The sequence below is a fragment of the Apis laboriosa genome, unplaced genomic scaffold (genome assembly GCF_014066325.1).
Source record: "Apis laboriosa isolate Shangri-la unplaced genomic scaffold, ASM1406632v1 scaffold18_cov149, whole genome shotgun sequence".
NCBI lineage: Eukaryota > Metazoa > Arthropoda > Insecta > Hymenoptera > Apidae > Apis > Apis laboriosa.
The window spans coordinates 1,100,162-1,127,457 of NW_025222233.1; the positions used below are offsets into that span (position 1 = coordinate 1,100,162).

The following is a 27,296-nucleotide window of genomic DNA, read 5'->3' on the forward strand; positions in this document are numbered from 1 at the left end:
AATTATGCAAGCGAGCGAGCGAGCGTTCAGGTAGCGGCAGCGGTGCGTTTTCACGTAGCGGTTGTTCGCATTCTTCCTTCCCTTGTCCCTCCTCGGACGTGCGGGGCCCGATGGGCGGATTCGCAGTGCTCGCTTTCCTTCTTCACCCTTTGCCCTAGGCGAGGAAAACAGTGCTTGCCCCACCTGTCCACGTGATCCTAAGCAAATATATTTCAACATCGAATTCTCGATCGCTCGAAAGGAAGAAAGGAAGGAAGGAAGGAAGAAATGAAGAAAGGAAGGAAGAAAGGAAGAAAAATTGAAGTGGCGCGAAAAACGGGCGAGATCGGGTAGCAGGGCGTGTAATAAAGTTGGCAAAGAAGCGATAATGTCGGGCCCCCGCATTAAAAACGCTCGTAATTCCGAGGGAAACGGGCCTCTCGGGCGTGTAATAAACGGGCCGCGTAAATGACAGAGAGCCGGGGGAATAATTGGCATCGGCGGTGCCCACGAAATTCCTAGGTTCGGGTAGAGGGGCCCCTTAGCTATACTTAGCTCAGAGGAGAGGGAATCACGACATCGTCCCCTGCGCGCTTCTTCCTCTTTTTCCGCGATGTCAGCCGATATTACACGACGACGCCCGGGGGAAGAAGATCCGCTTCGTTCTTCTCTTCGTTCCACGATTATTTTCTCTCGAGGAGAAGAGAAGAGGAAGAGAAGGAGGAGGAGGAAAACGAGAAACGTTTCGGTTCGACCCTTGGATGTGTACGGCGGCCACAGGTGCGAAGGCGCAAAGCCAGCTGGGATAGTCGAAACGGTACGACGCGGGGAGAGATCTCGGGCGCACGATGATCTAACTCACCCCTCCCGAGGGGTGGCTGGCACGTACTGCATAATGCTGCTACCTGTGGCTCTCATTTAAATGTACTAAACCTCGTCCTCTCTCTCTCTCCCTCCCTTGTGCCATTCCATCGCCTCGCCCACAGCGAGACGGAGGCTTTTTTATTCGACCGTTTCTGCACCGATACACCACCCCCTCCGATTTTCTTTTAAGCTAATTAATCACACCCCTCCGTGAACCTGTTGCGAGACAGCGTTTCCGTTTCTATTATCTACCGTAGTAGCGAGTCGCAACGTCCACCTTCTCGTCGCCTCCTCCTCCTCCTCTGAGAAGGAGGAGGACACGAGGAGGAGGAGAGTGCGATCGGTGCCGACGCTCGTCCACCGTTGCACCTGTTGCGCTGCTATACGCGAACGCGAGAGAGTTCCGTGGGTGCGTGAGGCCATTCGATCGTCACCGAAAGCCTTTTCAACGCTCGCTCCTCTTGAAACGAAACAACGGGGCCGAGGCTATTCGGTCGTCTCGAAAATTAAAAACCTGTTGCGCTTTTTACCATTTGGAACTTGGGCGCGAAAGACAACTCCTCTAATCGAACGAAAAATGGGAAGAGGATAGAAAGAGGATGGACACGGAGAAAGGGAAGAAATGAGAGAACGAGAGGAAGAATACGTATCCCTCGTTTTATCCGAATTCCTTCCTTTTCGAGGAAAAGGAAAAATCGATGGATAGGGTTTCGGTTTCGGTTTGGAAGAAGCGTCCTCGTCGTCGGCGGTGGTTGGTGCGGCGGTCGCGGCGTGAAAACGGCAGCTAGTAGAGTAGGTTTGGATAGCGGAGCTCGGTGGCGGCGGCGGCGGTCGCTGGAAGGTTGGACTAGTTAGAGGGGCGAGGGGTAGGCCGGGGTGAGAGCAGTGGCGCCTGGGGTGCGTAGGCTGCCTCGGAGGCGCGGTCGGTCCAGGTTCCGCCCGACGGTGACGTTCGTCGACGGCCACCTTGCGGCCGGGGCCAATGGTAGCGCGAGCGGGAAGGCTGGGTGGGGATGTGCAGGAGCGTGGCGCGCATGACTCGGTTCCACCGAGCGCTCCGGGAGCCTCGGGAACCTCGAGCGAGCTGCGAGGCGAGGCAGTCAGTCGCTCTCAGCTACGACATGCATAACGCATGAGAGAGCCTGAGCGAGATCTTTCCGAGCCGTTTTCGTCTCTACTCTCTCGCGCGCGCGCGCGCACGTACACACAGTCTCCTCTCTCTCTCTCTCTCTCTCTCTCTCATCCTCTCTCGCGCCGCACACTCGCACGAGAGACATCGCGCGAGGAAAACACGCACACGCGCAACACACACGAGACACACGTACACGTACACACATACACAAGACACACACGCACACGCGCGCGCACAAGCAAGAAGACACCTCGCCGTGAATCGGCTTCATACTCTCCTCCCGTGATCGTGCTCGTCCGCGTCGTCATCGTACTCCCGTCTTTGCGGAACGACGGGATACCCTCGAGTTCTCGGTCGCGAGTGTCGTCTTCGTGATCGTGGTCGTCGTCGCCTTCGTGGTCGTGCGTTCGATGTACGCGAACGACGATACCGTGTCACGGCGTTCAGTGATCGGTCGCGAGTGATACAAGATCCTCCTGTTGCCTCGTCGGCGGATCGAGGAGCACCGGCCTCAGTTGAACGGTGGCTTCAGTTGAACGGTGTGGCAAGTTGAACGACGACGGATTCGGATGCTCGTGCGGAGCAACCGATCTTGGACGCGGTTGTGTCGAAAGCGTTGAAACGCTTGAGTGGACGGAGGGAGGATATTATTCCCTCCCCTGTGGAAGAAAAGAATACAGCGTCGTTTCGATCGTCGTCCCTCCATCGTCGATCCATCCTCCGCGGCCCTCGAAAAGTATGGACGAATCGGTCGCCGCGCGTTCCACGATGCCTCTCGCTCGGTGCGATTTGGTGCGTAGCCGCGAACGATGGACTGTGCGTTAAACCGGGATCCGATCTGAAATCGGTGCGAGATCGGTGTGATACCGATTACGGATTATACAGATCGCGGGCAAGTCGCGAACGGCGAGGGCGAGTCGGTGTTCCAAGTTGAACGGACGCTTTCTTCGCGTTCGAACGAGAGTATTCGCGGTCGAGATACACGGGAAGAGGAATAGTAAGGAAGGAAGAGGAGGAGGAGGAAGAAGAAGAGGAGGAAGAAGAGGAGGAAGAAGAGGAGGAAGAAGAAGAGGAAGAAGAGGAGGAGGCGGAGGGAGAAAGGAAAAGGAGAGAAAGCGCGAAAGTGGAAAAAGGGAGAAGTGGAAAGGAAGCGGGGAAAAGGGTGCCCTTAGAGGGCAGCCCGAAAGGGGATCGGAGATAGGAAGGAAAATCGAGGTGTGGACGAGCGGAAGTAGATGGCCGCTACCACGTACATGCCGATTAGTAGCGCAGTGTCGTCCGAGCTGGATGGTGGTTCGGGTACCGCGATCGGGATGAATATCGCTGTGGGTGGCTACTCCTCGGGCTCGCCTCGCAGCGCCGCCGACGCCGGGGAGATGAAATACATGCCGGCGCCGCAACATCATCACCATCATCATCATCATCACCAGGTGACGTCGTCCCCGTCGCCGAACGGCCTCTCGCACCCGTCGCCAGCGAGCCTCTCGTCGGCGAATCCCTGGGTGAGCCTGCAGCCGAGCAGCGACCATTGGGCGGCCTCGATGGGTATGCACCACACCAGCCACCATCCGCATCACCATCCGCACCAGGCGAACGTGGCCGGGCTGGACGTGAAACCGTCGATCGCGGCCGCGGCGGCGACCGCGGCGGCGGCGGCGGCCGCCGCCAACGATCAGTCGATGCATCACCGCGGAGGGCCTCACCAATCGCCCGGGATGGCCTCTCCGCACTCGAGTTGGCACGCGCCCGTCGTACCCTCGGCCCATTACAACCCGAGCGGTGGCGCGGCCTCGCCCACCACCCTCCAACAGTACCACGCGGCGATGAACGGGATGCTGCACCCGCACCATCCCCAACACCATCCCCAACTTCACAATCACCAGACGGGACTGCACCCGAACCTGAGGGATCCGGGCTCGCCGGTCGGCCACTCGCTTCACCCGGGCCACGCGCACGACAGGGATCAGAGCGCCGGGGAGGAGGACACCCCGACCTCGGACGACCTCGAGGCGTTCGCGAGACAGTTCAAGCAACGCCGGATCAAGCTCGGTTTCACCCAGGCGGACGTGGGCCTCGCGCTCGGCACCCTTTACGGGAACGTGTTCTCCCAGACGACGATATGCAGGTTCGAGGCCCTCCAGTTGAGCTTCAAGAACATGTGCAAGTTGAAGCCGCTTCTTCAGAAGTGGCTCGAGGAGGCGGACTCGACGACCGGCTCGCCGACGAGTATAGACAAGATAGCCGCCCAGGGGAGGAAACGGAAGAAGAGGACCTCGATCGAGGTTTCGGTGAAGGGGGCCCTCGAGCAACATTTCCACAAACAGCCGAAACCCTCCGCGCAGGAGATCACCACCCTCGCGGACAGCCTCCAGTTGGAGAAGGAGGTGGTCAGAGTGTGGTTCTGCAACCGACGGCAAAAGGAGAAGAGGATGACGCCGCCGAACACGCTCGGCGACGGGATCATAGAGGGCGTGCCGCCTGGCCACCAAAGCCAGCCTGGCCTCCACCAGGGCTACCATCCCCAGGACCACCTTCACGGATCGCCCATGGGCCACAGCCACAGCCCCCCCATGCTCAGCCCCCAGGGCCTCACCGCGCACTCGTTGGCGGCTCACTAGCGTTCGCCCGGGCCTCCCCCGTTGGGCCTTTCGATAACTTCCCAAAACTCGGCGAACAATCCGGTTTCCTCGCCACCGGAAACGCTCCCTCCGTTTTATCATCATTACCTGCAGGCGCGCACCGGCAGCTACTCGACCACCTCGTAGTAGACGTGGCCGGGAACAAGAGAGAGAAAAGAAGGAAAAGAAAGGATCACAGCCGTCGTGTTGTTTCGCTCCCTAGTCCAACCGACTACTTCGCACGTCGTCGTCGTCGTCGTCGTGATCGTGCCGCCCTTGCCGAAGGCTCTCTTTCCGTCTCTTGGACGTGCTTCTACAACGGGGATTACACAACGAGGCCGAGTCGCACGAGAGAAGCCGATCAACGGGGAGGCTCGTGGTGGCGCGATCGCGAAACGCGCCCGCCCAAAAAAAGAAAAAGATAAATAAATAAATAATAAATAAGTAAAGAAAGAAAAAACGCTCTTCGAAATTCGCCGATCGGCTACGAATCTCAGGGATACGCCAACGCCGCAGCCGCAGCCGCAGCCGCCACCGCCGCTGCCGATCATCGTCTGTTCGTCGATCGAATTCACTCTCTCTCTCTCTTTCTCTCTTCCTTTACCTTTCTCTTTACCTCTTTACCTTTAATTGATCGGCCAATTGTTCGATCGGGAAACGAAATCTCGCGGCCGCGATCGTCTTGTTTCGTTCTTGTTTCGTCGCCGAGTTATTACGATCGCGCGATATCCCGGTGTTTGAAAGTGCGTACAGTTTCTTCGGTTGCTTCGATCCGTCCGTCTGTTCGCTCCGGTTCGTTCGTTCGTTTTGTTGATTGATTGTTCGAAAGAAGAAGAAGAAGAAGAAGAAGAAGAAGAAGAAGAGGAGGAAGAAGAAGAGGAAGAAGAAGAAGAGGAGGAGGAGGAAGAGGAAGGAGGAGGATAAAGAGGGACGCTGAGCGTCTAATCGTGTAAAATTCGCCGTGATCGTCGTCGTTGTTGTTCTCGTTTACGACGGTGCAAAAAAAGAGAAAAGAGAAAATGGTGCGAGGAACGCTGTTGTGCGTACATGTTGCATCTACGAACGCGATCCCGCGTCGCGGAGACCGACGGACGGATATGTGGCTACATGCCCGAGGAAAATTAAAGGAAACGCAGCCAGAGGCGAAGAGCGGTGTACGTTCGCGTGGGATTTGTTCGAAGCAAACCCGCCGGATGATGTAACATAAGTAAATATGGACTGTAAATAATGTACTAGATAAAGCTAGTAAGTTAAGTGAGAGCGCGCATCGTCGTCTTCTTCTTCGTCGTCGTCGTCGTCGTCGTCGTCGTCGTCGTCGTCGCCGTCGTCGTCGTCGTCGTCGTCGTCGTCGTCGTCGCCATCGTCGTCGCCATCGTCGTCATCGTTATCGTCGTTGCCGCCGTCGTCGTCGTCGTCGTCGTCTTCGTCGTCGTCTTCGTCGTCGCCGTCGCCGTCGTCGTGATGGTGGTGATGGTCGTCGTGGTCATCGTCGTCATCGTCGTCATCATCGTCGTCATCGTCATCGTCATCGTCCTCCTCGTCGTCGCCGTCGCCGTCGCCGATCTCGGACGAGTCGGATATTTTCGATTCGATCGGAGACGAAGACAAAAAAAAAAAAAAAAAGAAAAGGAGGAGCGTGTGTGGAGCGAGGGAATAATGATGCGGCGCGACCAAGTACATGAGAGGAGAAAAAAAAAAAAAAAGGAAAAGAAAAAAAAAAGTAAAGACAAACCGATTGATTGCAATCCTGAGAGGGACAGGACACGCGTGAAAAGAACGGGGAAAAGAAACACGCGTGTCGGGAAAGACGTGTGCTGAGAAAGAATCCTAGCGACAACCAGACAGAACTCCCTTGCAATGAAAAAACCCCTTCTGTGTATAAAGAGTAAGTATATATATATATATAAAACACGTATAAATATATATATATATATAAATGAAAAGCTCTATATATATATATATAAATACGAGAGAAAGAAAAAAACGAATCTATGTATATAAGAGAGAAATCTATGGCGACGTCGAGAGGTTGTAGAGCTATATTATATATATATTATTGCGACATTATCGTCAAGGCATCGTTTCGCGGAGAGAGAAAAAAAAAAAAAAAAAAAAAAAGAAAAAAAAAAATTAACTATTGTAAACGACAATAGAATCTGTCATTATTATTTATCATTATTACGATGATTTTATTATTATTGCTATTATATTATTAGTCGTCTTTATTGTCATTTATTATTATTCTTTATTATTATGATTATTATTAACATCGCAATTATTATTAATGTTATCATTACCATTCCGTTGCCCGGAGGCTAATCACAGAGCGAGAATTTTTGCGTTTTTCGTCGCCGCCGGGCATTGGCCGGGCTCTTCTCTCTCTCTCTCTCTCTCTCTCTCTCTCTCTCTCTCTCTCTCACTCTCGTCTTTTTCTTTTCTTCTCTCTCTTCTCTCTCTTCTTCTCTTCTCGTTCGTTACATTTTTCGCGATTATCGTCTCTCTTTGTCTCTTAATTTTTTCCTCCCTCTCTCTCTCTCTCTCTCTCGCTCGCTCTCTGCTTCCTGCGTCTCGTCGATGTCTCGCCGCTTCCGATCGTTCGTCTCGCAACCGTAAAAAATCCGTGAACCCGTTTTTAATTTCGAGGATTCGTCCATCGATAGATCACTCCACCTTCCCCTCCACCCCCACTCCCACCTCCCTCTCTCCCTCCCCCTCTCAGCCACGTGGAATTCGATTGTTCTCGCTCTACGATTGGCCACGGGACCCGTTTATTATCGGCATTACGCGTTTCCGTGATGGAAACGGTCGGCCATACTTTTTTCATTCCATTCTCTCGAACATCGGCGCTCTCGCACATCGTACTAACGCGCATCCAAAGGATTAGAACCGATCGTTCGAACGATATCGAGTCGGGGGAAATTCGGCCACGTGGCGGCGCGGGGATTCAAGGTGAAAAGATTTCCAGAGATCCAACTCGCTCCGACTCTCGATTCCCCGATCGATAAAATCCCCCCGTTTTCCACTTTCGCTTTTCCATTCTCGGTCAAAAACACACTCGGTCCTCTTCGTTTCTCTCTCGCCTCGAGATCTCGATTCGAACGATCGAACGATCTCTCTCTTTCTCTCTCTCTCTCTCTCGTTACAAATCTCGTTGGAAATTCCAATACATCGTATCTCTCTCTCTCTCTCTCTCTCTCTCACTCTCTCTCTCTCTCTCTCTCTCTCTCTTATTTAACTGTCAAACTATTCGATCAAATCGCCCTTCGAATTCGTTTCGCTCGCCGAAATTTATCGATCGAGAATTTTCTTCGCTTTCAAAATCAAGACCGTCGAAATATCCTCCTCCACATCCCATCCGTAAACAGATTCATAGATCCGTATATAGGCGAATCATCGGTTTCGACTGTATTCAGATACACACGGAGATCCTCGAGTGTAAACTCGGCCAGTGTAAGCTCTCGGAGACAGATGTTGTCGGCCGACGGGACGATTCGATGGCGATGATCGCTCGTTAAAAGGCGTTTAAAGGCTTCGAAACGCTCGGATAGTTTCCGTGATCGGTCCCCGCTTAATGATACGTTCGATATACCTCGAATTCTCTTTTCCCCTCGTTAAAGCCTCACCGCTTCTTCTCCGCTTCTGTGCTCGTTTCTCTCGGGAGAAATGAAAAAGATGGAAAGAGAGAAAGAGAGACGGTCTCGTCTCTTCTCTCCCTTTCCTTCTCGGATTATTACCGCTTCGTATTAATAGAGAAACGTTTCGTTTCGACGTTCTTCGCGTCGAGATTAGACGCGCGTTATCGTCGACACACAACATTCTGTGATTGTTATTTGCTCAACTGTGGTACTCTCGCGTGGATTTCGATCGAGAACCGAACCTGCGAAGAGAAACGATTCCCCTGTTTTATTCGTACGAGAGAGAGAGAGAGAGAGAGAGAGAGAGAGAGAGATCGTGCGTACCTGTTCGAACCGAATCGTCACACCCTATCCGCGATTTTTTGGCGGCGAAACGAACGAGAACCGATAGAGAGATAACGCGCCTTACGATATTATCGACACAAATAGATCGCGTGGATTGGATCGAACGAATTATCATCCGGTTTTCTTTGGTTTTTGTTATTTTAACGAGACGCGCTCGGGGAGGGGGGCGATCGGGGGAGAAGAAGAGGAAGGGAAGGGAAAAACTTTTCATTTAGTGCGCGCCAACTTGTAAATTGTATAAAGGGAGTGAAAGAGAGAGAGAGAAAGAAAGAGAGAGTGCGATTTGTTGGGACGACGAAGAATCGAATGTTTGTAAGGATTCTTTCTTCTTTTTCTTTTTTTNTTTTTTTTTTTTTGTTCGTTAATTATCGTCCGTTCTCACGTTTTAATATCGCGTATCCTTTCGCGATTCAAGTCACTTGGAGGATCTAGAGTAGTCGTCGTTGCTCCCGTTTTTTCCCTCGAGAAGGAGGGAGGGAGGGAGGGAAGAATCAGGGATCGGGAGCGATTTTTATTGGCGGTCGAGTTTCGTTCGATTCGGTTGACGAGAGACCGGATACGCGACAGGATACGCGAGGGCGTTGTTGCTGCGTTCAATCGCCGCGTTTCTTTTCTTTTTTTTTTTTTTTTTTTTGTAAATAGAGAGAAACGAAGAATGGGCGAAGAAGAAGAAGAAGAAGAAGAAAAAGAAACGTATGGATGCGAAGGATTGTCTCTTGCCAACGAACGGGGGAGATCGAATCGAAGAGGGAATCGAAGATCTATAAGAGATAATTTTTCTATTTTCCTTATTTTTTTGAAGAAAGATCGAAAGATGGAAATTTCGTTCGAGAGCTCTTGGAAAGTTTCGGCTCGATCGAGCTCTTCGATTCCTTCGACCGATTTCTTCTCAACCGCCATGCGTGGAGGAAATTTTTTAAAATCGGTGCGAGGAAGGAAAGAGAGAGAGAAAGAGAGTGATAACGCGAATAATAACGGAGAGGTTGAAGGGAAGAGACGCGGGTGTCGAGGAAAGAGAGACGGGGATGCGAGAGAAAGGTGAAGAAAGGATGATATGAAACGGGAAAAAAAGGAAAGAAAGAAAATAATAAAGAGGAATGTAAAGATGAAAAATTGGAGAACGTGTTGGAAATCGCACGCGCGTTGGCGACTGGAAAAAACTCGAAGAAAAATAACGAACACGGAAATAAGAAACCGCGGAAACGAACCACGAATGCGTTTTGAGAAACACTGTACACAGCTCCTCCTTCTCCCTGTATATTATTATAATTAAACATTAATTATTATTAACGTAAAATAAAGATCTGGCGAATGGTGGTGACGTTTTGTTAGAATGGCAGAAGCTAAATTACTACTGAATTTTAATTAATAAACGACATGAAAGTAATACAACAACGTATTTCACGTTTCTTTTTTTTCTTTTTCTGCTTCGCTTGCCAAGAATCGCACCGAAACCTTCGACGGAGAATATCCTTTGGGATAGATTCTTCCACGTATCGTCCGTTGTATATTTTCGTCGATCTCGTCGAATCTTCGAACGAATCGAAGGATACGGTTTGGCCTGGAGAACTCGCGTGCCAGAGCACGGCGAGGCACTTTCGAAACGGCGGATCCACCTCGATTTCGAGGCGAGCACAATTCCTTCCCGTTTCAATCACCGGCCGCGATAATGGGACGAGTGCTCGTAACCGTTAATCATCGTGATAGGCGATGCGACAAGTGGATAATTAACCGGGAAGAAGGTTCGATCTCGCCCCTCGATTTTCATTCCTTCGAGCGACGTAACGCGAAAAATATCGGATCGATTTCCAAATTCGAATTCCTACTTCTCTCGACGATGGATATCTTCAAGCTGGAAACATCGATCTTTCCTCGCGTTTCTCCCTTTTTTTTTTTTTTTTTTTTTTCCTCCTCCTCCCCTCGAGGAAGGGACACCGAAATCGTTCCAATTACGTTAAACGCGCTCTCGTCGTCGAATCGGATCCGCGTTCCAATTAATCCGCGTCCCCCTAACCTAAGCGTTCTCGATTGCGACCACGCAGACGAAACGAGATTCCATAATTGCGCGGGCCCGCTTTTCGAACGCTTTTCCACGGAGACGCGAAACGCCACATGGTTCCAATCGGCCGCGAAATAATTGGAGGTAGATTCTGGCTGGTCCAATTTTCCCTTTCGCCTCGATTTGGAATCGTGGCGAAACAACTCCTCCGTTCCTCCAGCTTGCGCAAATACGTTTCGTCCAAGATTAATCGACGTTTAATCCACTTTGCACAGCTGGGATCTCGATGTGTCGACACTACGATAGAAATATTCCTCGAGACGCTGTTCGAGAGAGCGTTCGATAACGTTATATATATATATACGTCGTCGAGTTTAATAATCGGCTTTCGAAAATTTTCGTTCGAATTCTTTCTTAAGAGAGAAATAAATCAGAGAGAGAGAGAGAGAGAGAGAGAAAGGTGTTGCCGAAAGGTGGTGTCGCGTTACGATCTACTCGACGAGGGGCGTCTTGGTAATATTAATAACACGGGATAATCCTGACTTCTCTGCTCGAACGAGAAGAAGAAGAAGAAGAAGAAGAAGAAGAATCCCGTACGATTGGTTACGAAAGCGAGGTTAGGAAAACGAGGGATCGATCGATGAAATATCGATACTTGGAACGGCGCGACGGCGACTCGACTCGCCTCGACTCGCCTCGACTCGCCTCGACTCGACGCATTTTCTTCGTTCCGAGAAAAGGAGAATAGAATCGCGCGTGTTGGACGTGTTCCGACGGACACGAGGGAGCTTCCGGTTCCTGCGAGCGGTGCCTTCTCTCCGGGTTCGAAGCGTATCCAACGATTATTACGTGGAAGCGCGAATTGCCTTTAATTATGCACGGCGAGGCGCACGCGCGCGGCAAAGATATAGCAGGCACGAGGGGGGTGATTGTTTCTTTTCTCGGGCAAAAGGCGGGAATTCTTTGTTTGGAGGGGTCGCGTTTCGCAGGGGGGAATGGACGGCAGGGGCAGGCTGGAACGGACAACCGTTAAATCAATTTTAAGAACAGGTTTCGATCCGGCGAGCGCGCTTCCCTATCGATTCCTAGGATCTCCTCGGGAGAGTAAAGCTAAGCGCGAGAAACGAGGCGACAGAATTTTTCTTCGGGACGCGGTGACATAACGACGTAACGCGCGGAGACTCGACCGACCGGTCGCGCCTCCGTCCTTTTCCTCCGATACTCTAACGCGCCCGATTAATAATCTCCTCCCCTTCCTGTTGAAAAAAATCGCGAGGAAGAGCCGACTCGAAAATCGGACGGTTTTCACCTCGGTCGGTGCGTGACACGCGCGACTAACGAGTTCCCCGTTCAAAATGAGAGGAGGGGGAGGGTGGGAGAAGAGAGAAGGCGATAAAGAGAGAGGGTGGAAAGAGGTGCGAGAAGAAACGGGTGGAAAAGAATTGGAAATCGGTGGAGAAATGGAAAGTGGAGGAACACACAGAGAGAGAGAGAGAGAGAGAGATAGATAGATAGATAGATAGGCGCAGGCGCCAACCTACCACTACCCACCACCCCCTTTCGAAACGGGAAGAAGACATGCGCTCTCGGGACCTGCGCTTTCTCCTTCTTCCTCCCTCTTCCCCTCCCTCCTCCTCCTCCCGGATCCGCCACGCTCGTTCCGTTCACATCCACCGAAATTATCGTTATAGGCGTATCGTGTACGTGCACGACGCGCTCGCGATTCGCTTCGTCCAACCCCCCTCCCCCGAGTTTCTCGAACGGAGTTTCGTCCCCGATATCGTTCGATTCCTCCTCTTCTTCTTCTTCTTCTTACGCGATATTCCCAAGCTGTTTACCAACCTCGCGTCCGCGACGTCGTTTCCGTCGTCGTCGTCGTAGTCTGAAAAATCGAGCAGCAAACGCGTCCTTCCCGACAGGTTTTTTCGCCCGGATGACTTACGGCGCCAGACCAATCGGCCGGTTCGCATTCCTCGGCTCGCGCGCATTGCCAACGCGTGCACTGCATCGCGCCCGTTTTAATAGTCCAGAACCAGAGATACAAAAGTATGCCTCGCGCGACCTTAACCGGAACACCCGGTTAATTATATATATATATATATATATATGTATATGCATATGTACATATACATAGGGAAACACCTTTCACGAATCTTTCTTCGTCCTCTCGCTAATCCGTCGTTTCGTTTCGCGGAAAGAAGCGAGTATCACGGGAGAAGGTTTTGAGAGAAGAAGAAGAAGAAGCGGGCGCGTACGCGCGTCTAATTTACGACATCGTTGCAGTCGGCGCGGAGTGGATCTCCGGGAGGAGAGTTTTGTCGGAGAGCTCGTTGACATTCCAGGAACGCGTTAGCGAGGCGTGAACGCGAATCCTGAAGACAGTGGCGCATTGATTTAATAGCCGAGATGCCCACACCTCGGAGGGGAATCGTATCTCGTGGCCGCGTCGAACGGGCGGAAACGCACGAAACTTACGTATATATATATATATACATATATATATATATATTGGGTTGTGCAGGAACGAATACGTGGACGATAACGCGCGGTGCACTCGCGGCGGCGGCGGCGGCGGCACGCGTGTGCGGAGGAAACAATTGAACCTCGTCCTTTCCTCTCTCTTTCTCTTTCGCGGGATACTCGCGTCGTCGCCTCTTCCTCCTCTCTTCTTTCTCTTTCTCCCCCTTCCTCACTGGCCCCTGCCAGCCAAGCTTAATAAGCACAGCTACCTACATTCCATTTCCGGTGCGCTGACGTCACTTGACAATCCGGCTACGGACAGCTCGTCGAGCCACGTACGTACGTACGTACGACCGAGCCTCGTCCATCCTTTAGGTATAACCCACACCTCTCGCGCGGCCGACGACGTTTCACCGAGGCGGCTACGATTTCCTCTCTCGACGTGGCCTCCGATCGACGCCCAACGCGTTTCGTTTCGTTTCGTTTCCTTTCGTTTCGTCTCCGTCTTTCTCCCTCCTTCTTCCTTTCGATTCGGGACCAGTTCGGGAGCAATCGATTTCTTCGATCGAGGAATCTCGTTTCCGAAACATCTTGCCGACTTTTTTTATTCCTTCTGTCACCGTATACACACATACACACACACATATATATATATGTGTGTGTGTATGTGTGCGTATATCGCGGGTAGGATAGATATCGCGAGCTGTAACGAAAGCGGGAGAGGAAAGGGAGGGAGGAAGGGAGAGGAGAGGCGGAGGGAGGGAAGGAGCGCGATCGCGGTTTGTCGAAGCGACGACGCAAGCAGGTAGGCCTTGAACAGCTCGGGACCCACGCGCACGGGTCTCTCTAGGAGTGTTGGCTCTCCCGTGTATAGAGGCATTCTCGGTTGGCGCTGCTGGGCAAAAGACAGATAAATAACTCAGGTATGGCATTGGCTAAGTAAACGAGCCTACGCGCGCATTCGCGAAACGTACACCTGTACGACCACGGCCGCCGTACACTCTCGAGCTCGTATGCGCCCGAGTACCTACACGTTTAGCCGCGCGTAAAACGCGTCTTGTCCTCCTCGTCTCTCCCTCTCCCTCTCCCTCTCTCTCTCTCTCTCTCTCGCGCTCCTCCGAGGTCCGAGGTATTCGCTTTCTCTCGTTCGCCTTAGTCGCGAGCGGCAAACACGCGCGTAGGCGTGACTCGCGAGAGTGTCTCCGGCCACGGATCCTACGGACGACGCCGTTCTTACACCCGTTCTTACAAACGAGGGGGAGGGAGAGGGGAAGAAAGGGGAAGAAACGTATCTAGGAAGATTTTCAGCCTCGATCCGGCGGTAATAATTCTCGGGTGAGGCGAGGGCGATCTTGGGATTCGGATTCCCAAGTGAAAAGGTCGAAGAAGGCGGTTCCTCTACTCGATCGCCTACGACGATGGGTTCGCGCGATCGTATGCGAAACGCGGACGTGGAACGACGACGACGACGACGACGGTCGATCGGCAGCGCGCACTCACGCACGCACGCCTCCTTACTCGCTTATGAAGTTAATTGAGGGCAAACGTCCACCACCGCCACCACCGTTGAAATACTGACCGAGCCGAAAACATCGGCAACCGGTCGGCAACTCGCGAACGCTCGCGTAATTGTTGGCGCGACCGCCGACACGCGGTCACGATTGCGTGGAAGAGTTTTCGCGGAAAACGCCTCGGCCGGATCCCGTCGTCCCTGACCTTAGATCCACGTGGATGGATATCGCCTTTGCCATAGGTCATCCCTGACGAATCGGTTACGGAGTACGGCTCCTTTCATCGTCTTCTCTCTCGTCCGCTACTACTACTACTACTACTACTACTACTACTTTCACTCGAAAAAGATTTATTTCTTTCCCTCTTTTCCTCTCCTTTTTCTTTCCGATAAATCGATACTTCGTCCGATCTAAGGGAACGAATTCGACATATACGATGTGACGAATCATAAATATCGAATGTAATTATGGTAATGCGGCGTAATCTATTTACTCGTTGCTCGAAGACACAGGTGGCGCGGAAAGATTCCGGTCGGGATAAGATGCGCGGCTGACCCCCGTCCTCTCCTCTCGATCTTTAATCGGCGAGATCCGATCGAATCGTTCACGGTCGTTCCCTCCAAATTTCGACGCATCAACGCCAAGTGTTCCGCCTTTTCTCCCCTCCTTCCCTAGAAACGCTACGATTCATCATAGCTGACGAGAGAGATAATCGATCGGTATTGGAATTCGTAGCGTTCCTCCATCTTTTTCATTGCCGGCCTCCGTAACAACCGATCCTCCCTCCCCCCCCTCACCTGGAAGCTAGTGGAAACCACCCCCCTTCGACGAAAGTCGAAAGATCCATCCCTCCGATAGATCGAGCGAGGCCTCTCGATCCATTTCGAGCGAGCGCGGACAGGTAATTGGATCGGCGCTTGCTATATATTTATCGATGGCGTTGCCTCGTACTCGCGCGCGACATTTGCAGCGGAATCGAATCTGGTGCGGCGCGTATTCGCGGACCGAGGGGGGGGGGGGCGGCGAATGGGGGGAGGATGGTAATTCGATGGAGCTTTCGGGGCGAGAATTCGCGTCGGATCAGGGAGAGATGGAGGGGGGAGGGTAGAATGAATTTATAATAACGAGTCGATCTGGCGGAGCTCGTGGAAATAATCGTATCGGTGGGCGGCGCGAGCGGAAGAGGAGCGGTAAATAAGTTTGCAAAAGGTGGAAAAAAAGGTGACGGTGGTCGTGGTGGTTTACGTCTGAGGGGGGGGGAGAGGGTTGGAGAGAGCCGCGCGTGGAACGCGTGTCTCGTGCCGTGGCCACATTCCCCGCATGCCCGCCGGGAGGCCGATAAAACGTATGCAGATTAAAACATTTTATTTGAATGATAATATAACACTTGTTGATGCAAGCGCGTTGGCCTAGGTTAGCATAATAAACATTATGTAGATCTGTACGGCAGCGGCGAGCTATCCGTTCCGGCTACGTACGTCCCGCCGCCGCCCTCCCGTTACACAAACGCCCGTGTGTTTAAACGTGTTCCTCTCCTCTATGGAAGAGGCGCGCGCGCGCGTTTCAGTCTTGTTTCTGTCCGTTCCCCTCCCTCCGCTGGCCCCTTCTTCGCCAACCGCACCCCTTGCCCCCTCTCCAGCCCCTTACGCCGCATCCACGAGACGTTCATTCATTAAAACCGGGAGGAGACCGCGTGCATTCTCAATTTTATCGACGCTGCGATCGAGGAGGAGGAGGAGGAGGAGGAGGAGGAGGAAAAAGAGAGAGGCGCTTTCGCTTCCTTCCTTCTTCTCCTCCTCCTCTTTTCTTCTATTTCGACGCTCTCGATTTTCCAGAATCCCCTCCTGGATCGGTGTTTTTGGATCTTTTCGGATCGTGAAAAGCATCGGGTTCTCGTTCGTCGCCCGCGAAGCGAATTCCTCGAGGTCCGTAGGTGTCGAGGGAAAATGTCAAGGAGAAGGTGTCGCCTATCGAAAGCGATAGAAATCGCGAGCTCGTTCGTCCCTCTGCCTCTCGGACGCCTCGTAAAAATCTCCAACCACTCGTCAATGTATACGTATGTATACACACACATATATATATATACACATAGAAGTTTCGAGAATTTCTAATCTCTAAAAACGATTCGATCGGTCTCGCGTTCGTCTTTCGGAGCGGAGAGGCAAGGCCGATCGATCGAGAGGATCGAGAGGAGGAGGAAGGGAAAAATTGGGGAGAATTTCGTAGGGCGGGAGAAGGGAGCGCGATTCCACGGAGCGAGGATCGACGAACTCTTCGAAGGCCGGTTTTATAACGCGCCGCCGACACACTTTTGGTCCGCGAAGCTCGTTCTAGCTTATCCGGTGGAAGGCGAAATGGGTCGAACGGTTGGCCGGCGCGAACATTAGCAGCAGGCAGACTCGTGCACCAAGTGGCCGCGATAATAGGACCTATGACACGCACGTACGCGGCCACACACGCGCGCGCTCGCGCTCGCGCGCGGCCGGCCAAGTTAAGTGGCCGGCACTCGTCGCTGAAAATAATGTTCAATTCCGACGTAACTGCACCTATGACCCTGACTCTTCTCGGCTTACCTTGAGCGCTCATTCGGAAATCCCGAGGAATGCCGTGGCCGGGTCGACGTGGGCGTACGTGGTGCGACACTCCTTGCGATTCGCCGTCCAATTTGCTACGCGAGAGAAACGAGGAAACGGCGAGCGTGGAAAAAAAACGCGATTCGAAAATATCTGGAAGAAATATAATCGAAATCGGGAAGGGGGAAAGGGGGACCTCTTATTCTTTCTCTCTTCAATCGACGTGTACAATCTCGATCGATCGAAAGTCGAGCTAGCCTAGACGAATGACGCAGCGAGCGCCCCTGACCCTCGAAGGGGTCGCGTTCGATTCGCGATAGAGACTCTCTCTCTCCCTCTCTCTCTCTCTCTCTCTCGGAGGCCACTTTGAGCCCCGCGTCGCGCCGCAATCGGATGTAAATGCGATGCAAATTTGGAGGGGGCGCGAAAGAGGGTGGAGCTCGAATGTACCGGGTGGCGCGATAAACTAGAGCTCTAGAAAGGGCCCCGCAAATTTAACCAACGCCGACGACGAAATATCCCCTCCTCCGCGTGCGTTCAGAAGAGGATGCAGAATCGCGTCGATGTCGCCACCCCCTCTTTAATCGGAATCGACACCTTCCCCCCTTCCCTTTTCTCGTTTCTTTTCTTTTCTTTCGTTTCTTCGAAAGGGAGAGAGATCGATCCACCTTTCTTCCGGGTGGAAGGAGGAGAAGAAGAAGAAGAGGAAGAAGAAAGGGGTTCGTGACCGAGGGCTGGTCGACGACGCCCGAATTAGATCGTTATCGGGGACGATTATCGTTCCTCGGCCTGCGGAATTGGCGGCGAAAAAGCATCGAGCGGATGCCCTCGAGCCCCCCCCCCTCGCTACTCCCATCTCGAAAAACCGGTACCACCGTTTTTACCCCGTCCTCCATGTAATTCGGATCCGCGTGTCGCCTCGTAATCGTCTCGTCTCTCCCTTCTCCGCCCAACTCTCCCGAGGAGGAAGTCCTCTCTCCCCGTACAATTGATTTACGTTCGCGCGAATTCTCCTTCCCGTTCCGATAACCACGGAGTTGTTGTTGTTGTTGTTGTTGTTGTTGTCGTCACGAACCGATCCCAACAGACGTGACAAAATCCTTTCTCCGTTCCTACGTGTCTCGATGCGACTTTTTCCTTTTTTTTTTTTTTTTTTCTCAACACAATCGCGATCGAGAGGAATCCGATTTTCTTCCTCTCCCTATTTTTTCCCGTCCCTCGTGAAAGGAAGCGATGGATCGAGCAGATGCTAAGAATCTCGCAAAAAACCTTCCTTCCTTCCTTCCTTCCTGAAATCCAATTCGCTCTCGGCCAGAGCGCGCTCCGTCCGAAGGAAGCCAGCAGGGGTGGTGGTAAGAGCAACGCGACGGGGGTTGAGGGTGAAGAGGAGGATGAGGAAAAAAGGAGGGGAAAAAACGCGCGGAATTAGCGGACGGACGCGTGCAATGCGGACGAGATGGGTCGGCGGCATTGTTGTCCGGTCGTATTAGCGGTGGCCGAGAGACGAGAGAAAGAGAGAGAGAGAGAGACGAGAGAAAGAGAGAGAGAGAGAGAGAAGAGGAGAGAAACGGGAGCAAGAGAGATTCCTGAACCCCCTTGGTTTTTTTTTCTCTTTTGTCCGTTCAAATTGTCCGAAAAACGACCTCCTCCTTTCCTCCTCACGAGTATTCCTTCTTACACGTGTCGCCTCGTTTCGATTTCCACCGATTATTTTTAAGGTAAAATTAAGGAGGGGGGGAAAAAAAACCTCTCGAGTTTTTCGCCTTCCTCTTCCTCCTCCTCCTCCTCCTCCTCTTCTTCTTTTCATCCGGAGTGGGAGGGGGAGGGACGTCTTTGTCAAAGTTATTGACAAAGCTCGCCTTGAACTTTATCACTCGAACGAGGAACGTTACGGCGGTGTATTTACTATAAAATTAAGTATTCGAGTACGGGTAAGGTGATTGCGCACTTAAACGTGTTTTCCACGTGCCGGCTAAATACGATAAGCTGTACGTTTTCGCCTTTTCGAGCGTCGTCGATTCTTCCCGCGATACGGGGAATAAACGACGATACTTTTCGAACGCGTCGTCCTCTTTTCACTCTCTTCTTCTTTTTTTTTTTTTTTTTTTTTTTTCTAAGGAAACGACATTATTAATTTTCGCGGCTCGCTTTCGGTTGATAAACGAGGGAAGAGAGGAGGAGGGGCCCGCGACATTGTCGCGTCGAATCGAGGAAGACCGGTGGCGCGACATGTGTCCACTGACTCGCGTCCCTTTCTCCTGTTTTTGTGGAACGGGCATAAATTCCTTTCCGGGGAGGAGGAGGAGGAGGAGGAGGAGGGAGTGGCGGCGTCCGCGTGGTCACGATTTCAATCTCGGGGTCCTTTCATAAAAGAAGTCGCGCACGCCCCGTGTAACCGTGCAATAATTCTCCCTATTCTACGCGGTGTTCATTAATTACGGATGGCGAGCATGGGGAAAAGAGAGAAGAGAGAGAAAGAGAGAGAGAGAGGAATTATGGATCCGCCTTTATCCGTGGATCGAGCCACCACTCTCGCGCTCTCCAAACCGTAAGATATACCGGTTCGCGGTATTTTTCTCGCGACGTCCCCCGATAAGCCTGACCGCCCGATTATTTATTATCCTCGAAATTCTTTCGAACCTGCTACCGCTTCGACCTCCTTCGTATTCGTGTTCGTAATCGTCGAAAGTGAAAAGAGAAGGTTCCTTCTCAACCTCGTCGATGAAATTTTCTTCATTCGACGAGGAGGAATCGAACGCGATCCGCGACGAATTGGATAAACTTCCTACTTCGATATCGTTTATCGTCCAAGATACAACAATAATCGGGAATAATTATACCAATTTTATTTATACCAAACGAGAAAATCGTGAGGTAACCATTATTTTTCACTTTTCCGGTTGGCCGACTCCGCTCCGCGAACTTTATCCAATTATCTGGAATGGAAGGGGTTTTCCATTCGGTTTTCCATCTAGGAAAAGGATTAGAGCAGGGAGCGTTTTTCGCGTTCGTCGAAGGTTTCAGACGCGCGATCTGGAGCGAAACGGGAGCGAGGCCGCGCTCAGCGGGAGATCCGGGCTCCGAGCCGACGCAGAGAGGAGAGGAGAGGAGACGACGGGGAAAGCTCGGATGGAAAGCTCGGAAGAAAAGGAAAAAAAAAAATTAAAAATTAACGCCCGAAACGGGACGTTTCACGAACGTGCTCAGAAGTTAAGAAGGAGCGCGACAATGGGCCACTCGATGCGTGATAAGGAGGGAGGGTGGGGGGGGGCCGCTAAACCGGGATTACGCGCAGGTAAACGCATTTACCTCCCCTCCCCCTTCTCGCGTCACCTCATTCAACGCCCCATCCCCTTTTTCGGGATAAAAAGTCGACGAGGGCCGAGGAGAGGTGCCCCACGGTTTTCCAACTGCTGCTCGTCTTTGCCTGCCTGCCCGCCGAGACCCTTCCACTCCTTCTTCTTCCTCCTCTCCTTCTTGCGCGCCGACAGCTCGCGTGTTACTCGCGCCGTTAATAATGAACGATCGACGTGTAAACGTAAATTACCAACGTAAAAAGCGGCGCTTGTTGTTAAATTATTAATGCACCACGCGGGAAATAATGGAAGAGGAATTGTAATGCCGAACGTTGCAGCGAAAGCTGCCTCGAGGATGCACATCTCTACGATCGATCGAGACTTGATTATTTTTATTTATTATTGCTATTATAATTATTATTTACGCGGAGATAACACGACATCCTTTTTTGTGATGTACGCGCTCGCACGCGTGCTATGATAACCACGCTACGATGATTCCGGATCCAGAAGAGGGATGATTTTCTTCTTTTTCCCCGCTCCGCGGCAATGGAGGAACCGATTCGTTTGGTTTAGTGACGATCGACGCGAGGGGAATGGGGGGTGGGGAGAGAAGGGAATTAGCGAGGGAGTATCGATTTCGATCGATCAATCGGGGGAGGAGGGGAGGGTGGTCCGCTCCTCCGCGCGAGATTAGCAGGCGAACGGCGTTTAGCCCGTTAAATACGACGTTTCAGAGAGCCGTAATAGCGGCAATTATCGTGTTAGTAGCTATATTCCGAAGGCATCCGTCGCTTCGTACCTTTCGCCGTGTAATTACGTCTCGTTAAGACCTCGGGAATGTAATCCGGCTCGCGGACGAAACTGGAAAACCGGCGGCGTGTGCACGCCACCGCGCTACTTGTTCTTTTTTTTTTTTTCCCCCCTCTCGTCGTCGCTTCTTTCTCGTTTCTCTCTCTCTCTCTCTCGCGAACGAAGTTTTAGTTTTCCCGATCGATCGGATCTCTCGGTCCTTTTATCCAAAAAGAAGAAAAAAAAAAAAGGAAGAGGAAAGCGGATGGATTCTCTCTCTCTTTCTCTCGAGAATCTCTCTCTCTCTCTCTCTCTTTCGAATATCTTTCTCGAAAGTTTTCGAAGATTCGAAGGGCGCGGCCGAGACACCGAGGCGCGAGAATTTCTGTGAACGCCCGTGACGAAGCCCACGGAACGAGAGTAGGAAGAAGAAGAAGAAGAAGAAGAAGAAGTGGAGAGGCCATAGAGAATGCGCTGGATGGGAGGAGGGATACGCGCGTAATCCTTGGAGCGTGTTGGTCGGGCACGATCCTTTTTCGGACCGATCCTACACAACCTTAAAGTAAAGTTCGTTAACCCTCAACCGATTTCGATCGAATCGGCGACGAGATTGGACGCGCGCCAGTTTAAAGCGCGGTGAAGCGCTTGGTAGTTGGAAAGTAAAAAGGAAGCCTTTATTAAGACGCGACGATGACGAGGAGGAGGAGGAGGAGGATTTGCCCGATCGGGACGATCGCGTCTTTCTCTTCCCCCTTGGAAAAGGCGGGACGCTATAAAACGATACAAAGTTTTAACACGGGCATCGCGGATTACATCGTAAAACGATCGGCGTACAAACGATCCTCGTGGCATTTACGCGGGGAAAAAGCAATATTGCCGTAGGATTTCCTTCGAGGCGATCGAAGGTTTCCTCGTTGGAGTCGTTAGCAAGGAGGGGAAGGGGCCCCACGCGAGCCGAGCCGAGCCGAGAGAGCCGGCCACCTTTTCAGGCTGTGCGGTGTTTAACGGTGACGGATCGACTAGGAAATCGATGTTCGAAGGGTGACGGGGGTCAACGCCGTGGAAGCCGGTAGCCGCCGCCGTTGCCTTTTGTCATCGCGTCGACAGCCACCCGATCTCTCTCCTCTCTCCTCTCTCCTCTCTCCTCGTTCAACGAGACGGGAACACGTAACGTGTAAAAATGGGGGAGAGCGAGGAAGAGAGAGAGAGAGAGAGAGAGAGAGAGGCAGCAGGTGTGCTTAGGTGGCCGATGGCGTGATTCGTCATAGGCGTGACCCAACAACCACCACGACTCACGATGCGACGTTCCATCTCAATCGCGTCATCGTCGTTCACGACGCTCGACTTTTTTCTTCTTCTTCTTCTTCTTCTTCCTCCTCCTTCATAGATAGATAGATAGACAGATAGATATCTCGCGCGTTACGTTACACGCATACCGTTCGATACTCCAACGCGAACCTCGCTCCTCCTCCTCCTCCTCCCCCTCCCTTCCTCTGCCTCGATTTCGTTCCATCTCCGAGCGATCTCGTGTTTGCGCAGTTTCGCGGTTCGAAGAAGAATTTTTCGAGAGAGGAATCCAGAGAGAGAGAGAGAGACAAGGAGTGGAAAGAAGATTGGACGAAGCGTGTTTCCTCGCTCAGAGAGAGAGAGAGAGAGAGAGAGAGAGACCAGGTAGTAGAGCGGATAGTAGACAGCCTGGACTGACCAGCGGGTGCTCCGGATCCGACTGGACCGGTTTTGCTTGAATTCCCTAGGAGTTCTAGCCTTCGGGACTCCGCGAGAGCCCGCTCGCAGGATTCTCACCGTACCAGCCTCTCCTCTGATCACCCCGGCTCGCTACCGAGACCAGGGACGAGGACCACTCTTTGGCCAGTTATGCCGTCTCGCTCCGCTTTTTTCCTCCTCCTTCCTTCCTCTCGTCCCTTTACCTGCTTACCTTCGCTTCACCCCGAGGAGGAAGCTTCGCTCCGAGTATCGGCCGCTCGTATCCACCATCGCCCTCGTCGTCGTCCTCGTCGTCGTCGCCGCTACTAGACACCGGTATTTCAACGTATCATTTATCATCGGGCGCGCGAGCAACCACGCTCCTCCCCTTCGAAGATGACGACTCGATAGGACGAGGGAGGACCTCGCGACACCGCTCGTATCATCCGTTTCGTTCGCGGATACGTACGACTCTCTCTCTCTCTCTCTCTCTCGAGGATTCTTCGGTCGATCGAAGATATTAGCCGCTGGCTGGCTGGCTGCCTACCGCGACTTTAATTATACCGGTACCTACGCAATTTGTCTCGTTATCGATTCGAGATTTCGCGACCGGCCCGTATATATGCTCGTCCTTCTATATTTATCCCCGCGCTTTACCCCTCCCCCCGTTCCAGTTTCCAGTGTTTTCAGTGGAAGGGGATCGGTTTTAGCGCCGGTTAACCACCCTTCGTCCTAGGTCTGGCCTGTTTCGGTGAGGCAGGGATCCAGTTTTCGAATCGAGTTTATCCTCTCTCGAAATCCTGGATTGACCGTTGAAGAGGAGCGCAACGTCGTAGTTTCCAACCGTCGTAGTTTATCTCTCATTTCGATATCTTCGAGGAGGGGCAGGATTTTCGAGAGAAAATTTTTCATCTACTCTACCGCGATGGTGGTTTCCTTTATTTACGACGGCGTTCTTCGTCGCGGCGATTTAAATTAATAACGTCGCGTTTCCCTCTCGCAGAGATTAATAACAGGTTAACGAAAAACTACGAGCGGACGAGTCGAGAGGAGGAGGAGGAGGAGGAGGGTTGACTTTCCCCTCTCCTCCCTCGAGATACTCGAGTCATCTTGATAACGCGGCGGAGAATTATTCGCACCGCGTGCGCCGGTTCGAATCGATCGGTGATGAAAAGAGAAATGAAATTTGCATTTTGCGACCAATTTGTTCCGAGGCGTTTATTTGCCTTGTTTGTTTAGATTATTTATGTTATGTTCTATATTTGTATATCCTTATCTAGTTTATTTGCGTAACATATTTCGTAAAATTTTTCCAAGGTGATCGAAAATTTCCGGAATCGCCATTATGAAAATTAGCTTCCACCGATGCAGATTAATGCCGGCATATCGTTATCGCCTCGTCTACTTACGCGTCGCTAATAATTCGAATCGTGCTTGTTATCCACCCGTGCGAAATCGATTGTTAATTGTGACCGGTGCTGCGTAAGCCTCTTAGACGAAAAAACGGCGCGTATCTCTCCATCCCCCATATCATAATATATCATATAAGTAATCAATATCAGTAAAAGTCAAATCGTAGAACGAATCGAAAAAATTACATCGCCTCCTACGAGAATTCTTCTTCGTACGAAGAAAGAGGGAGAGAGAGAGAGAAAAAAAAAGAAAAGAGAAGAACGACGCGGTTAATCGCGTCATCGGGAAGTGACGGGACGAAATTTCTTGCCGGCCGGTTTTTGGATCCGCGAATTCCAGCCGGGCCCACCCCGACCCCGTATAACGAGTGAACACGCATAATGATATTAATCAAGGCGGCGCGTTCGGCTTCCTTAAAATTGCCGGCAGGCTCAATTTCTCACTTAAAATCTAATTAGAGCTCCGGCCGAGTTCTTCTTCTTCTTCCACGAGCTTCTTCTGCTGCCGTGGGCCACGAGAAAGGAGGAGGAGGGGGAGGGGGGCCCCGCGAGCCCACGTATCCCACGAACGGACGGAGCTAAGCCACCACTTTGCCAAATTGCAGTTTCCTGCCCCTTCGTCGGATCGCCGTTCGTCGATCGCAGTTCACCCCCCTTCCCCCTCCTCCCTCTTCCTCCGAAAGGGATTTTTCTCCTCGCAGCGCAATTGGAACGAGCGGCCCTTCGATTGCCCCTGCCCGATCCAGGAGGCCCTCGGACCGCCCTCATCCTCCTCCTCCTCAACCATTTTCCCCACCTGTTGTTCCTCGCCCCCTTCCGTCTTTTCCTTTTTTTCCTTTTTCTTCTTCCTCGCGAAATGAAAATTCTCGTCGTCGTCGAGAGGAGAGGAGAGGAGAGGAGAGGATGGGATGGGTTGAGAAATATAGAAAAAAAGAAAGAAAGAGAGAAAGAGAGAAAGAGCGGTAGTCGAAGCAACGACGCCGCGGGGGGATTTACGATTGGAACGCGAAAGGGTAATCGGGGGAGTCCGCGAGCTCGTGGATCAACTCGTTGCGATTCGTTAATTATTACCGTCCGCTCCGTGACTAGACACCCGGAGTCCGTGTATCCGACCGGATCGTTTGTGGGGGGAGGGGGTGGGTGGTTGCGAAGGAGGAGGACACGGGGGAGCAAAAAAGACGGTCGATCGTTAGCAAGGTACAAATTTCGCCATTTGCCGCAATAAACCTTCGAACCCGCTTGTAACTTCTTCTTATGGGAGGCATGAGTAATCGCCTTGTTAGCCCTTATGGCCTATAGCGCTCATACGCTCGCTCTCCCCCCCCCCTCTCTCCTTCCCTTGTTGTCCATGGGAGGGACAACGGCAACGGCAACAACAACAACAACAACAACAACAACGGCAACGGTCGAGACATGCACGCACACCGATTGCAAAAGAAGAAAAAGAAAGGAAAAAAGAGGAGAGAGGGGAAAAGAAGAAGAAGAAGAAGAAGGAAGGGTCGGTCGGTCGAGGATGCGGCCCGGAGAGAGAAACGATAGGGGTATGAAACGCGAAACACACGCGATATATATATATATATATACATATATATGTGTGTACCCCATCGACACCGAACGCCTGTGTAACGAGCGACGCAAAGGACCCGCCGATCCTGCTCAGGTAGTGGAGAGAAATCGAAAGAGAGAGAGAGAGAGAGAGAGAGAGAGAGCGTTGTACGACCGAGAAACGAGCAAAAAGCGAAGGAAGCCAATACACGCGGGGACGGAAACAGAGGCGTCCAGGAAGAGGAGAAGGGTGGTGGAACCACGGACCGAGGGAGGAGCGATCCGTATTTTCGCTCCTCTCTCTCTCTTTAACCGCGCTTTAATTTAATTACCTCGCTCTGCTACCACTTAATTACCATCCCTCCTGATACATATTTTTTTATTCCTTCTCGCGATAGAAAGAGAGAGAGAGAGAGAGAGAAAAAGAGGGGAGGATCTCAGGGGTGGGCGACGAGGTAAGAGGAATTGCGGAATGTGGAAGCGAATGCGTCACCCTCGCCGAGTCTCTCGCGGGACGTCTTCGACGCGACGCCGACGTTAAGAGAAAGGAAGCGGGCGCGTTGGTGTGCGTGTGTCCCCATCGAGTCGCGTGGCCCCATATCTTAAGAAGTAGCCAAGGGGGGTCCGGCGAAGGACGGCGAATGGGGACTAACACTGTTTTATCGTGTAGCCAATTAATAACGTTTCCCTTCCCACCTCTCCCGGCCCGCTTTCGCCGGGAAGAAGAGATCTTCGCTCAAAGATACCCGGGCTCCGTTCCCGGGGACCCCCGGAAAGCCGAGGCCAGCCTCGTACCCGCTCCACTTTGCGCCCCGCGCCACCTTCGACGAGACGAGCGAAGAGAGAGAGAGAGAGAGAGAGAGAGTGCGTTTGCAGAGAGTGTTTGAAGAGAGGAGAGAAATTTGGGAAATGTGACATTAAGAGGGTTTTTGCTTTGTGATGTTGCAGCTTACAGATTCGTCTCGTATCGTCCTGCTGCAAGCGATCGTTCCAGTGCCCTGTCGCAGCCAGGCATCGTGTCAGTGTGGAAATGCATAATTACAATAGAATTTACGGTATAAGTTGTGTTAAATCAATGTTAATCGCTGTAGCGAAGTGGGGTATTACAATAAATACATTATTTTATGTAAAGTGTCTTTCTTTCTTTTTATTCCGCTATTTCGTTTTGTTTTCTCTATCCTAGGGTAGAAATGGGAGAGAGAGAGAGAGAGAGAGGGATGATGAGCCTCGAGTTCGCCTTCTTCTTCTTCTTCTTCTTCTTCTTTTTTTTCTCTCCACGATCGTTCCACGTCGCCGAGGGAAAAGAAAAGGCTCGTAAAGAGGAGTGCAACTGGTCGGCATCTGGGATGAGCAATTAACGGAAGGGTTTTCGCCTGGCCGTCCTCCACCCTCCACCCGTTTCACCATCCCCCCGCTCGTTGACAAGCCGTT

General features: G+C 52.0%; 1 protein-coding gene across 1 annotated transcript; it reads left to right on the forward strand.

The window, feature by feature from the left end:
* Positions 1 to 1,930: 1,930 nt before the first annotated feature.
* On the forward strand, positions 1,931 to 27,001 carry LOC122712006 (POU domain protein CF1A). The gene is made up of 2 exons (XM_043931280.1): positions 1,931 to 6,478; positions 26,814 to 27,001. The coding sequence occupies exon 1, from the start codon at positions 3,211 to 3,213 to the stop codon at positions 4,591 to 4,593; it is 1,383 nt and encodes a 460-aa protein (XP_043787215.1). The 5' UTR covers positions 1,931 to 3,210; the 3' UTR covers positions 4,594 to 6,478; positions 26,814 to 27,001.
* Positions 27,002 to 27,296: the final 295 nt, after the last annotated feature.

Bases quoted from the DNA above. Each gene is read 5' to 3' on its own strand.
- LOC122712006 (XM_043931280.1), top strand. From the start codon at position 3,211: ATGGCCGCTACCACGTACATGCCGATTAGTAGCGCAGTGTCGTCCGAG.